At 42.7% G+C, this 14146-nt stretch overlaps 1 protein-coding gene across 1 annotated transcript; it reads left to right on the plus strand.

Moving 5' to 3' along the window:
• Nucleotides 1–5080: 5080 nt before the first annotated feature.
• LOC123395148 (U2 small nuclear ribonucleoprotein A') lies at nucleotides 5081–10134 on the plus strand. Its single transcript, XM_045090085.1, has 8 exons — nucleotides 5081–5264; nucleotides 5369–5409; nucleotides 7480–7609; nucleotides 7717–7922; nucleotides 8948–9115; nucleotides 9439–9489; nucleotides 9589–9759; nucleotides 9864–10134. Exons 1-8 carry the CDS (start codon nucleotides 5183–5185, stop codon nucleotides 9867–9869), a joined length of 855 nt encoding a protein of 284 aa, XP_044946020.1. The 5' UTR covers nucleotides 5081–5182; the 3' UTR covers nucleotides 9870–10134.
• Nucleotides 10135–14146: the final 4012 nt, after the last annotated feature.

Consider the following 14146-nt stretch of genomic DNA (forward strand, 5'->3'; position numbering starts at 1 on the left):
AATATAATAGGAAAATACTATTTACACGACTTTTTATATCTTGCCTATTTTCCACCACTATGTCAGGCATGTCCTTCATGAACTAAAAAAATGTTAGAGTCGGGAGAGCGGTTATTTTGCAGCGGGGATCATCTATATGTTTGTGTAAATAATAAATTAAAAAAATCTGAAATTCTTAGGCATGGAAGATGCTTATGAGCACAAGGTTCGTGCATAATTTCATAGTGTTTCGACATGTGAGGAGCTCGTGCTAAAAATACAAATTTTAAGTATGTGAGAAACTTTGAAAAAGAATACGATTCATAGCCGATTTTGTGCATACTCCTCAGATGTCCAAACACCATGAAAACTTGCAAGCATCTTGTGCACATGAGCATCTTTGATACCTAAAAATCCATTTTTATTTTTATTTTTGGCTACTTTTTATGAATTTACTTTTCAATAGGTATACATGAGAGCCCGGGCATCATTTTAAATTATCGAAGAGATGGACGTTATATCTTGTGAATTTAGATGGAAACTAAAAACACAAAAATACAGAGTTGTTTGAACGATTAACATAAATGCAAAAAAATGTCGTTCTAGAGAGAAAAAAGAGAGAGAAGAAAAACACATGTTGTCGGGAAAGATGAAAAGTTACTATGAGCACATTCTTAAAATCCTTCAGCGAATATAGGGAAAGAAGTCTTCAATAAAACTTGGATCCCAATATTCATCACATGTGTGATATAATACACATCCGATCACACGATCCTGTGTGACATACTCAGGAGGCATCTCACACAGTTCTGTGTGGACGAACATTAAAATTGTTCACATATCCGGACACAACTACTTTGGGCCACACGTTTAATAATAACTACTCATCTCCACCATGCACGTGTGGCATGAAGCAATTCCATCCAGACTTTTTTGATGAAAACTTTAGTTATCCGAGGATGACAACTTTAGTTACCAGGGGATGTCTACTTTAGTTTTAAACCATGGCAACTTCTCTATTTTGGTTAACTATAGTTATCACGTCTAATTAACGTTAGTTGCGATGTGTGGTCAATCCATAGTTGTCATGTATGGTCAAACATAGTTGTCATGTGTGATTAACTAGTTACCACATGTGGTCCATCATAGTTGCCATATATGGTCAATCATAGTTATCATGTATGTATGGTCAACCATAGTTGCTATGTGTGATTAACTAGTTACCACACATGCACGGCTGTAGTTTTCATCTATCATCGTATGAATATCGTGTGGGTGAGAGATGTTCACCCACACGACATGAACTGAATGATGTTCATATGTGCGAGGACTGGTTCATTCACACAACACAACTGACAACCACATGGTGCGAGTCGTGTGGGCGAGTGCTTTATAACCCCTACACATCACGTGGCATTATTTTAATTTCATCAGAGATCGTCAAGATTTGTGCAAACCAAAACACACGAAGATTAAAACGGAGTATAAAGATGCCACACATGTGAGCGTTATTATTTGGGTATAACTTTCTAAAACCAATCCCACACTACATAAGGTAAGGAAAACAAGATCTCATTAGGTTCCGCAGCGGAAATTTCAATTGAAAAGTAGGCAAGACCAAGAATTGCAACAGCAATTACGGCAGGGGACAGCAGTCGAGATTACATTACAGATGCACAATGCTTTCGCCTGAATGAATCTCCAACGGGGAAAGGGAAAGAACAACACAGCATACGCATATATACGACGGCACGGCGGAGATGAAATTTGCAGGAGCAGGAAACTTACGAGTCCTCCTCCTGGCCCTGATCCGCCATGGCCGGCTGCATGGTCTGGTCTGCAGTCCTATCGAATCCGCGGAAGGGGTGAGGTCGCAGTGCGTCGTCTGCAGGGTTCGTGTGTATTTATATCGGCATCGAGAGAGAGGGCCGGCCAACGCGTTTCCGATTGGTGCGGTCGACGGATTGACCCTCCTAATCCTATACGGGTTTTAACTCGACTGCCATATTGCTAAGGAAAGAAACGCACAAATCAGGCACCAGCTTCTATGTTATACAAGTGTAAACGTGTGGGTTACTCGAGATCAGAGATAAATGAAGATACAGGTAGAATACGTATTTTTTTCTTATGGAGACGCTACGCGTCCACGGTGGATCCGTAGAGAATATCCAATCATCCGTATATTCATCCGATATATGCGTGCCCAACCGTCCAATCTAACCTCTTTTGATTAAACTAGCAAAAGGGCCCATGCGTTGCAACGGGAGAAAGAAATACCACACGACACACGTTCTTAATTTATAAAAAATGTCTATAATTTGAGAATTTATAGTTACGATACAAATAAAGATGGTCTTATCCTACAAAAATGCAGTTCAAAATTTCACACGTCTTCTATTTTAACACAGCTTCATGTAGATTTAATACGTACAAAGAATCAGTCAAGTGACCTTCAGTTTCATCTCTAATCCTGATTTTGTTGACGTGTTCATCCCCAACCCGGATGAGTACCGGTATGAAAGAAAGACGAATAATGACTTATTTATTAAGATTGCACCCTAGATAGTATTTTTATTAAACGTTTAACAGATAAAATAATATCATATTTAAATTCTACATATTTTTCTAATCAAATTCCATGTATAATATGTTAAATTTGGAGTTGCGGTTTAAAAGATATGAGTATTTTAAAAAATATTTAATATATACTACGAGTTTAATGTCATAAACAGTAAGGATTTTTTTATAAAATCACCTCGGTGGGTTTTCCGACGGAAGCGATAGCCTCTTTATTATTAGGTAAAGATAGAACCTAAAACAACTGTCCAGATTCAGAAACAATCAACATGTGCCGGCCCCGAGAAACCTGCGCCCACGCGGCGCCGCCCGCAACCACCACCCCTCAACCACCACAGCGCCGCCCGCAACCACCTTTCTCATCTCCAAGCGCCGCTGGGGTGCTTCCGCCGCGAGCTGTATCTTCTAATTGGTTCGCAAATCCCTCAGTGGTGTTTCCTGAAGCTCCATCGAACAGATCCCGTCAACAATCTTCGGTGAAATCTCTTGTTTTTGAAACTGTAGCTACAATCAAGTCTGAAAGCACGAACACCAGTCTGAAAAAACAGATGAATGAACCTGTCAAAAATTTAGTTGCACATGAGCCTCTCAAAGCAGAGCAAAAAACACAGAGCAAATTAGCCTTTATAATTCCTTAAACACCTTGCTCTGTTCAAACATGTCCAGCTTGTTAGTATGTAAGAAAACATGAGACACTCAACCTGCATTAGTTAGTTGCCCCCCCGACTCCCAATTTCTTTTGATTTGATTTTATTGCAAGTTGTTGGGGATCGTAGTAATTTAAAAAAAAATCCTACGCCATGCAAGGATTTATCTTTGGAGAAACCAGCAATAAGCAAAGGGGTAGAGCATCTTCATACCTTTGAAGATCGCTAAGCGGAAGCGTTGCCAGAACGCGATTGATGGAGTCGTACTCGCAGCGATTCAGATCACGGTAGATTCTGATCTATGCACTGAACGACGGTGCCTCCGCGTTCAACACACGTACAGTCCGGTGACGTCTCCTTCTTCTTGATCCAACAAGGAGAGAGGAGAAGTTGAGGGAGAGCTCTGGCAGCACGACGACGTGGTGACGGTGGAGCTATGTGGTACTCTGACAGGGCTTCGCCAAGCGCTGCGGAGGAGGAAGAAGAGAGAGGTAGGGCTGCGCCGTGGGAGAGAGAGATAATTGTCTCAAAAATCCCAAAACCTCAAGTATATATATAGGGGGAGACGCTGGTATTAGCGGGGCCATGGTGACCGATGTGTGAGGGAAAGATTGTTGGGTTTAGTCCCACATCGGTTGTGGGAGTAGAAGTAACACGACTTATAAGGGTGAGGGTGTCCCCTCCTAACAGGCTAGTCTTTTGGGGGTGAGGCTAGTTTTTCTTGTGTTTTCTATCTTTTCCATTATCAATATTTATTTTTTCACTTTGTTTTTCTTGTGGTTTTCTTTCCTTTTTCATTTTCAATATTTCTTTTTTCACTTTGTTTTTCTTGTGTTTTTCTTTCAGTTTTCATTTTTTTTCCTTTTTTCTATTTATAAAATTCTTTTTTGTATTTTCAAATTCGCAAAACGTCTTCTACAATTCCTATACTTATTTTAAAAATCAAAACAATTTCCAAAAACTGCGCATGTTACGAAATTCATTGACATTTTCTGAAAATTGTGAACATGTTTAGAGTTCCAGAGAAATATTTTAACTTTGCAAACATTCTTTTTCAAACTAACGTACATTTTTTTCAAACTTCCAAACACTTTTGAAAGTTATGAACATTCAATGAATTCATGAATTCTTTTGATGTTCGCAACCATGTTTGCAAACTTGCGACGTTCTTATGAAATTCGTGCACAATTTTTGAATTTCATGAACATTTCCAGAAATTCATGAAACATTTTTTTTAATTCGCAAACATTTTTTGACTCGCAGGCATCTGTTGAATGTTTGAACGCCCACAAACATTATCAAATTAATGGACACTTTTTGAACTTGCGTATAATTTTGAATTCTAGAAGATAAATTCGTGAATATTTTTTAAAATTCGATTCTTGTTTGAAATTTTAAACATTTCTTAATGACTCAAAAAAGAACCAAAGGAAAAGGAAGCAGGGGCGCTCGCCCCGCACAATGAATTCGTGAATTGTTTTGATATGCGCAGACACCTTTTCAAACGGTGAACGGTTTGTAAAATTTCAATTATTTTCTGAAACCTGTGAGCATTTATTAAAATCCATGAACATTTTTGTAAATTCGTGAAACTTCTTTTTCAAACTCATAATTATTTTTTGACTCGCGGACATCAGTTGAACGTTTTGAACATTCACGAACATGATCGGATTCAAGAACAGCTTTTGAATTTGGAAACAATTTTTCGTTTTAGAAAAGAAATTCGTGAAGATTTTTAAAATTCGATTCTTGTTTGAAATCCTAAACATTTCTTAATGAAGCCAACACACACAAAAAAAAAAAGCCGAAAGGAAAAGAAAACAGGGGCACTCGCCCCTGCTGCGTTGGGGCCAGCGCGATAGGAGACTACCCAGCGGCCCGCTCGCCGCCTCTCCATCGGCTAGGGTTCTTCTTCTCCCCCTCGCCCCCGACTGCCACGCCTATCGTCGCCACCCGCTCCGCCGACCCGCCGCCGCGCCATGGTGAGGCTCAACGCCGACCTGATATGGAAGAGCCCGCACTTCTTCAACGCCATCAAGGAGCGCGAGCTCGACCTCCGAGGTTCCTGCCCCCTTCCTCTCGCCCGTCAGACAGATCTAGGGCTCTGCCTTTTTTTCTCCCCCTCCCTGTCTAACCGGTTCGTCGTTTGGTCTTGGCGGCGGCAGGCAACAAGATCGCCATCATCGAGAACATCGGCGCCACCGAGGTGAGCTCCGCAACCTGCCCGTCCTTCCCATTCTAAGCTCTCACTGCTATTAAGGTGCGACCCAACACCTCCCCGGCCGGCGGAATCTGCTTCTAGGGAAAATCGTTACTGCTTAGCTGTAGATAGTTGGTGATACAGGACCAAAGCTGTCTCGATTCGCTTGGCTGCAATTGAAGTGGGCTGGGAGGCGGAATCCTGTGCTGCCTTGTTAGGTTCGCAGAGGTTAGTGATGGAATGTTCCCGTTGGTGATCTGACGCTGGCCGAGTACCATCCCTGCCGGTTCATTCATAATCCTTGGCCATGTTATAGGCAAGGAGCTTTACCTGTAACGGTCCGTGCTATGCAATGCTATGTTATGCTAGGATTGCAAGGCAGTAACGTGGGTACTCTTTGAGCATATTTTGTCTAGTGTCTGCCTAAGAGTAAGAGTGGTGATTTCGTTGTTACTGTTCAGAATAGTGTTTTTATGCACTGCTATACCAGCTAACGTTGAGAGGAATGAAGTATTAAACTGGACCGTGTACCAACAGAGGTAGATATATTAGGATTGGTGCATTTAAAGTTGCTGCTACTAGTGTTTATATACTCACCACATCTTTAGTGTCCTGGTTATCGATTTGCTTGGCTGCAATTGAAGTCGCTACAGAGGCTTGAGGAGGTAATGCTGTAATGCTTTTCAACTGAGTAGATGTTAGTCATGGGACTATCTCTGTTAGTACCCCAATGCTAGCTCTCTGATGGTGGATTCATAATCCTTGGCCACGTAGTAAGCATGGAGTTTACCTTTATCAGTGTGTGCTATGCAGTGTTATGCTGGGGTTGCAAGGTGTGATTTTGGTGATTTGGTACTGTTTGAGCACTTTTGCGTAGTGTCCACCAAAGAGTAATGCTTTTGCTGTTACACTTCAGAATAGGGGGTTTTATACACAGCCATAACAGCTACGGTTGAATCGTTGGGAGGAATTAAGTATCGGACTGCATCGTCTAGTAATGTCACTGTTCAGGATATCAGTAACTGGTACCATGTCGGTTGGGGGCTCATAAGGGATTAATCGGCGAATCGGCCATTTAACTTAATATATCGGTTACCCATTTATTGGTAGGTTAACTAGGGCCGTATCTATATATCCTAGGCTACATAGCAACATGCATTGTGCTGAATGTCTAAATATGCAATCATAGGCTACATAGCAATAAGGAAGAGTGTTACCTTGATGTTCTGATGATGTCTAGCTCTACATAGAAGAGCAGCAACAACAACAATAACAACACAGCAGCAGTAATTGTACATCACTATCTAACATCAAAGGAGAGCAGCACCAACAATACTACCTGTACATTCTTGGCATAGGAGACTAGTTTTGGGCCAAAATATACTACCCAGTTAATCGGCCTGACAACCGATAACTCGGCTTGTCAGACCCGATTAACTGGGCCAGTTGGTGGGCTGAATATGCTTTTCTCATATCGGACAGAGGGGGGGGGGGGGATAGCAGTTAACTGCAGTTAATCGGCCGATATTTGTAGCGATGAGTAATGTTTGAGCATATTTTGCATAATGTCCACTAAAGAGTGCTCATCTTGCTGTTACGGTTCGGAATGGTATTTTTTATGCACTGCTATACCAGCTAAGGTTTGGAGAAATGAAATATTGGAGTGCATTGTGTAGTAATTTGATAAGAGGTGCATATTGTAGGGTTGGTGAAGCTGGATGCTTTTCCTCATAAAAATAATAATTTACTCTTCACTATGAGCAGTGCCCTTATAGAATTTGCTGCTAGGGGTGTTTATATACTTGATCACCACACCTCTAGTGTCCTGGTTACTTTTGCTTTTCTTCTATATAGTTGTCCAGGACATAACAGTTCTCTTTACGAGGCTTGTTATTGTGTTACCAGCCTACTTTCTTGCATTACCGATGGCTTAACAAGTTCATATTTTAGATGTTTAGCTTTATTTGAAATTGAAATCATAGGTTTTTCTTTATCTCATTTTGAATTGCTTGTAGCTTCTCCAGTTCCTTTTCTAGCTGTGTTTATAACTGTCTTTGTTCCTTTTTCTTATAACAGGACCAGTTTGACACGATTGACTTGTCGGACAATGAGATTGTCAAGCTTGAGAACTTCCCTTTCATGAATCGCCTTGGCACTTTGTTAATCAACAACAACAGAATAACACGTATCAATCCCAACCTTGGTGGTAAGAGGAACACTATCTTGTCTTGTTGCCATGTGCTTCTGTCACTTGCATAATTTGCTCCATAGTTTGTCTGTTTCTTCAATTCTCTTTGCTTTGTTGTTATGTAGAGTTTTTACCCAAGATGCATACTTTGGTGCTGACGAACAATCGCCTTACAAGTCTTGCGGAGATTGACCCCCTGGCCTCTCTTCCAAAGCTGCAATTTCTCAGCTTACTGGATAATACCGTAACTAAGCAACCAGACTATAGGTTATATGTGATCCACAAACTGAAGCATCTGCGTTTGCTGGACTTCAAGAAAGTGAAACAACAGGTTGGCAACCACCAAGTTCTTGATAACACAATTATGTTTGATATTTGAATCATCTGTAGCCAGGCTTGATTTCTTGATTGTCATGTAGTCCAAATATACTTCTGCATAGTGCCGATGATTTTGTTCTGAATGGCATCTGTTTAATTTCGCAGCAGTTTTCTCTCATTTGATAGCTAATCTACGTTTGCATTTTCTTTAATGATGAAATATCATTTACCATTTGTGCGCCACTGTGCTGCATGGAACTTTGCTTGGTTCTTCATATACGGAAAACCAACTGTTCATGATTTCTTCAATGAACCCAGATATCCAGTGATATAATGTCTGGACATAACATATTGCATGTATCTACGGCTCTTATACATCTGCCCATATATGTTTTACTTATCTAAGATATGAGTTAGTTCAAACGAGCTCAAAATTTTGCAGCATTGCAGGCTTATGTGGCTTTATGCTAATCAATAGACTATGTTTGCTTTAAGTCATGTTTATTTTAATTGAAGAGGTATTAGTTGAGAACACCATCTAGATGCTATCGTGCTAGCCCTTTAGAGCATCAAGTCAAGACAATTCTTGGGACTTCTAAAAGAAAAGAGTAACTGCAATTAATTGACAGTTTATGAGTTCTGTCAGCGGCTAAACTCTTTTCTTCTAATCATTTTCTTCAGTTCTTTCTTGAATGGAGCTAGGAGTTGTTGATTTATACCATGCCAAAATCCTTTTATCATGAAGTTTATTAGAAGTTGTTGATATGCACAGAAATCCTGCCGCTGCTTGATTTGTTGATTTATTCCCAACAGGTTCATTCATTTCCTTCGGAATGATTTCCAAAATGATTTTGGAACTGACCGCAGAAGTGCTGGCAGCAAAAGGGGAAACGAGCGACTCTTTTAACTGATTATCTGTGAATTAGATGCATGAATGCCATTGAATGTTTTTTGGTTGGCATGTTCACTAGCATTATTTGCCGTGCCTGGTTTTGTGTACGATTCTGAACTTTTGTATGAGATTTTGTGTTTCCGTAGGAGAGAGCCGAAGCAGCCCAAAAGTTCCACTCAAAGGAGGCAGAGGAGGCGGCAAAGAAGGTTGCTGCCAAAGCTTATATTCCAGTAGTGATGGATGCTCAAGGTACCACAAAAGACCAGGGCCCTAAAGTAGTCGCTCCGACGGCTGCACAAATCACAGCTATCAAGGTACTTGACTCCCTCTTTGTATTTTGGACACGGCCTGTTCATGTCATTATTGCAAGTTGAGTAGAACCCCTATTACTTGGCTGTTGCATTAAGTGAAAGATATTTTATGGTCAGGTCTTTTACTGTCATGTTAGGTATGGGCATTCTATTTACTTTCATATGTTTTAGTCTAGCTATATGATGTCCATGACCATCCCAGTTACCGAGGCATCTTTTGTTCTCAGTGACCGTATCTTTGTCGTGTTGTAAATGTCAGTATCTTGTGTTTTCTTTTGTAAAACATCTGGCTGTGAATTTTTGTTTGACATGTTTTTAATCTGTAGGCCGCTATCGTGAACTCTCAGACACTTGATGAAGTTACAAGGCTTGAGAAGGTAACGTGCCGTGTGTCATTTAGCTCCGGCGCTTTGTGCAGCTTGACGAAGTTACTATGCTCTGTACTGACATGCACCTGTCCATCACCGTGATATCAGGCGTTGAGCACTGGCCAAGTTCCTGCAGAGTTTGCGCTCCCCAAGCCTGACACCAACATGGCTGAAGCGTCAGAGGAGGCTGAAGCCGAGAAGATGGAGACAGATGGTCAGGGCCCAGAGGATGGGGTTGTTGAGCAGAAGCAAGCAGATGAAAGCACCCCAATTCAGGAGGTACTGATATTTGCAGTGTGTTTTCTGCCTTTTACCTCACACATGGTACCTGTTGTTTTCACTGGCTGCTTACCTGCTTGCGTTTTGTTTAACCTTTGCCACAGGATTGATGTCATGCATACACCTGAATCTGCCAGTTCTCGTGGGGGGATGAAACCATGTGCCTAATCTTTCCTAATCTCACAGAAACCTCTTGATGAACTCTCTCCTTGTGTCAGTACTGATGTATCTTGTGGATGCTAACGACAATTTTGAGTACATGGTACTGTTGTCCGAGTTGTGGAAGGTTTACGCCCAGCGGACCTAGATGTGTTGGATGTAATAGACTGTAGAAGACGATGCGTTGCGTCCTGAATGAATGTTGTTGAGACTCTACTCCTGCAGTGTGTCGACCATGCCTACTTGCTTGGGCTCTATTGTTGTTAAATTTGTTACGCTACCTATTGATAGATGGTTTTCTTGTTGAATTTGTATCTTGCCGTGGTTGTAATTTCATCATGGGAGGAAATATTTGCATCAGTTTTTTAGACTATTTCTTTCGCTAGTGCATGTACCTTCAGGCAACCTGCGAAACAGAATACTACAGCTCCCCATCTAGAAACCAACCTTTACTACTCCATCCGTAAACTAATATAAGAACGTTTAGATCAGTAGAGTAGTAGAGTAGAATAGTGATCTAAACGCTTTTATATTAGTTTATAGAAGGAGTATATTTTAATAAATCACACCAAAATTAACTTAGTTGCTTGGAAGCATCATAATATACTTTTTGATGAAATTAACTCCTGCCCTTGTTTTCTCTTGCCTCTCCATCGCCGAAACCCTTTCTCGTCCGTTCCATTTTCTTAACTTAGTTGCTTGGAAGCATCATAATATACTTTTTGATGAAATTAACTCCTGCCCTTGTTTTCTCTTGCCTCTCCGTCGCCGAAACCCTTTCTCGTCCGTTCCATTTTCTTGCCAAAGCGTCATGGCTGCATTCATGCCCGAAACCCTTTCTTGTCTGTTCCATTTTCCTGTGAAAGCGTCATGGCTGTATTCATGCATGCCCAAAGAGGACGCATTCACTCACTAGATCCGGCATTGAAACTTGGTAAAAAAACAGCATTGAAATGGCATGTCACCCTTTGCACGCACCTTTTCTCCAGATTAAAACGTCATCCGTATATCCTTCTATCTCCATTATACTAGCACGTGTGTCAAGGATCCTATTTGGACACCTCGAGCGCCATACATTCGTCCATGTGTCGGTCGATATTAAACACCTTTTTGGGTGGCGCCTCGCCCGTTATGGCATTCGGCTTCAAAGCCCGTGTGAAACACCTCTCCGGCGAGTAGAAGAAGGAGCTCTTCAGCATTGTAGCCGGTTAGGTGGCCCGGCAAGCCAACCGAATACAGTTGGGCTTGCCGGCAAACTCGTCGGAGCCGGCGTCACCATCATTGCTAGGAGATCTCCGTCCATCTAGGCTGGCCAACGCCATCTCCCGAGCGTGGCAATGCGTCCAACATGCATAGAAATAAGCTATGTTCGCGGCGGTTGACGCAATGATAGTAACTACTTACACTTTTAGCATAAAAAGTCAAGGTTTTATTATCATTAAATTCACATTGAAAGGAAGGTGTAGAGCCTTAATCTTAGAGCAACAAATATAATCACATCTCAAGCATAAATTTCAATTACACCAACACAATATTATAATTTGGTCCCATACATGTTTCCCTTTTTGAGACAAGCGATAATCCCTAAGTTCTCACATTGATCCAACGTGTCTTCCATTATCAAGTTGAATGGGGTTTTCTCAGAATTATCAAAATAGTATTTAATGTTTTTCACATAACCAACATCGAGGGTTTTAAAAGGTCCCCCATCTTCATGAGTAGCAAGTACAACTAATTTTTTTGGTGTTTTGTGTTTCATATCCATAACTAAAGATATAAAACAACTTATAACAGAAAAACGGCGTCTCCAAAAAGGAGCAAATGTATACCGACGTCTCCAAAAAAAAAACGACGCCCTTGAGCGTTGTCGCCGGCGCGGCCGGCCTGGGCCAACTAAGGGGTTTCCCCCAATCCGAATCTCCTCCACCAGCTTCACCCGCAGGTAGGGCCCTGACAACCACGCCGGCACCGCCAACAATCCATAGGAGAGAGGCCCACAGATCAGGGCCAGAGAACAGCGGCCAGATCTGGCGTCGCCGGCCGCCACAACAGCCACGCGACGACTGACCACACGAGGGTACATGGCCCAGAGGTGCACCCACGATGACGCGCCGCTGCCCGCACCGCCACCCGCGCCCCCCATGGGACAACCCCCCACCGCGCGAAGGAGAGCCGTCGGGGCGCGCCGCCCTCGCCCCCGCCTTTGGCAGACGGGCGTGGCCGCCACCGCCGGCACCGGCGGCGGCAGCGGCCGAGGGAGGGGCGAGATCGTCCGCCCGCTCGATCTAGGGTTGGGGCCTCCGGGGTCGCTCGCCCGAGCGACCCGGGAGGCAGTCTCCTAACATGATCGATACTAGGGAGCTTGATTTTGCCCTTCTTTTATACTATCTTATAAGAGCATTTCTAACAGGCGTTTAAAAACTACTCCACGCGCCAAAAATAGATTTCTGATGCCTAACATGTTCCAGCAGATGCTGCAAAATAATGCGTGTGCAAAAAAAAGGGGCACGCGTTAAAAAGTGTTATCGCACGCTGCAAATTTAGGGCATCGGACCACGCATGCTTTATAATTTGCATTGCGTGTTTTTTAAGCGCGTGTTTTTGGGCATGTGAAAAATTAATGTTGACCGTGACACGCTAAAAATGCTAAAATGCCGTTGTAAAACTATTTCGGTGCTTGATATTTTTGCTTGTTTGTTGTTGGGGATGCTCTAAGGAGTATCACAATGGTTTCACTACTAAGAGCATCTACATCCGGATCCTCAAACGCTCGTCAAACATACGGGCAGTCCGCCCGGTCATAAAAAATCGATTCAGTCGACTGTTGGAATTATGCCCTAGAGGCAATAATAAATATAGTTATTATTATAATTCCTGTATCAAGATAATCGTTTATTATCCATGCTATAATTGTATTGAATGAAGACTCATTTACATGTGTGGATACATAGACAAAACACCGTCCCTAGCAAGCCTCTAGTTGGCTAGCCAGTTGATCAAAGATAGTCAGTGTCTTCTGATTATGAACAAGATGTTGTTGCTTGATAACTGGATCACGTCATTAGGAGAATCACGTGATGGACTGGACCCAAACTAATAGACGTAGCATGTTGATCGTGTTATTTTGTTGCTACTGTTTTCTACGTGTCAAGTATTTGTTTCTATGACCATGAGATCATATAACTCACTGACACTGGAGGAATACTTTGTGTGTATCAAACGTCGCAACGTAACTGGGTGACTATAAAGATGCTCTACATGTATCTCCGAAGGTGTTAGTTGAGTTAGTATGGATCAAGACTGGGATTTGTCACTCCGTGTGACGGAGAGGTATCTCGGGGCCCACTCGGTAATACAACATCACACACAAGCCTTGCAAGCAATGTGACTTAGTGTAAGTTGCGGGATCTTGTATTACGGAATGATTAAAGAGACTTGCCGGTAAACGAGATTGAAATAGGTATGCGGATACTGACGATCGAATCTCGGGCAAGTAACATACCGAAGGACAAAGGGAATGACATACGGGATTATATGAATCCTTGGCACTGAGGTTCAAACGATAAGATCTTCGTAGAATATGTACGATCCAATTTGGGCATCCAGGTCCCGCTATTGGATATTGACCGAGGAGTCTCTCGGGTCATGTCTACATAGTTCTCGAACCCGCAGGGTCTGCACACTTAAGGTTCGACGTTGTTTTATGCGTATTTGAGTTATATGGTTGGTTACCGAATGTTGTTCGGAGTCCCGGATGAGATCACGGACGTCACGAGGGTTTCCGGAATGGTCCGGAAATGAAGATTGATATATAGGATGACCTCATTTGATTACCAGAAGGTTTTCGGAGTTACCGGGAATGACAAATGGGTTCTGGGAGTTCACCGGGGGGGGGGGGAACCCACCCCGGGGAAGCCCATAGGCCTTGAGGGTGGCACACCAGCCCTTAGTGGGCTGGTGGGACAGCCCAAAAGGGCCCTATGCGCCTAGGAAAGAAAATCAAATAGAGAGAAAAAAAAGAGGAGGTGGGAAGGGAAGGAAGGACTCCCACCCACCAAACCAAGTCCAACTCGGTTTGGGGGGGAGCCTTCCCCCTTGGACTCGGCCGACCCCCTTGGGGCTCCTTGAGCCCCAAGGCAAGGTCCCCTCCCTCCCACCTATATATACGGAGGTTTTAGGGCTAATTTGAGACGATTTTTCCACGGCAGCCCGACCACATACCTCCACG

Source organism: Hordeum vulgare, chromosome 5H (genome assembly GCF_904849725.1).
Source record: "Hordeum vulgare subsp. vulgare chromosome 5H, MorexV3_pseudomolecules_assembly, whole genome shotgun sequence".
Taxonomy (NCBI): domain Eukaryota; kingdom Viridiplantae; phylum Streptophyta; class Magnoliopsida; order Poales; family Poaceae; genus Hordeum; species Hordeum vulgare.

Bases quoted from the DNA above. Each gene is read 5' to 3' on its own strand.
- LOC123395148 (XM_045090085.1), top strand. From the start codon at position 5,183: ATGGTGAGGCTCAACGCCGACCTGATATGGAAGAGCCCGCACTTCTTC. The intron at 5,410-7,479 runs GTGAGCTCCGCA...TTCTTATAACAG, and splicing joins AGAACATCGGCGCCACCGAG to GACCAGTTTGACACGATTGA. The intron at 9,116-9,438 runs GTACTTGACTCC...TTTAATCTGTAG, and splicing joins CACAAATCACAGCTATCAAG to GCCGCTATCGTGAACTCTCA.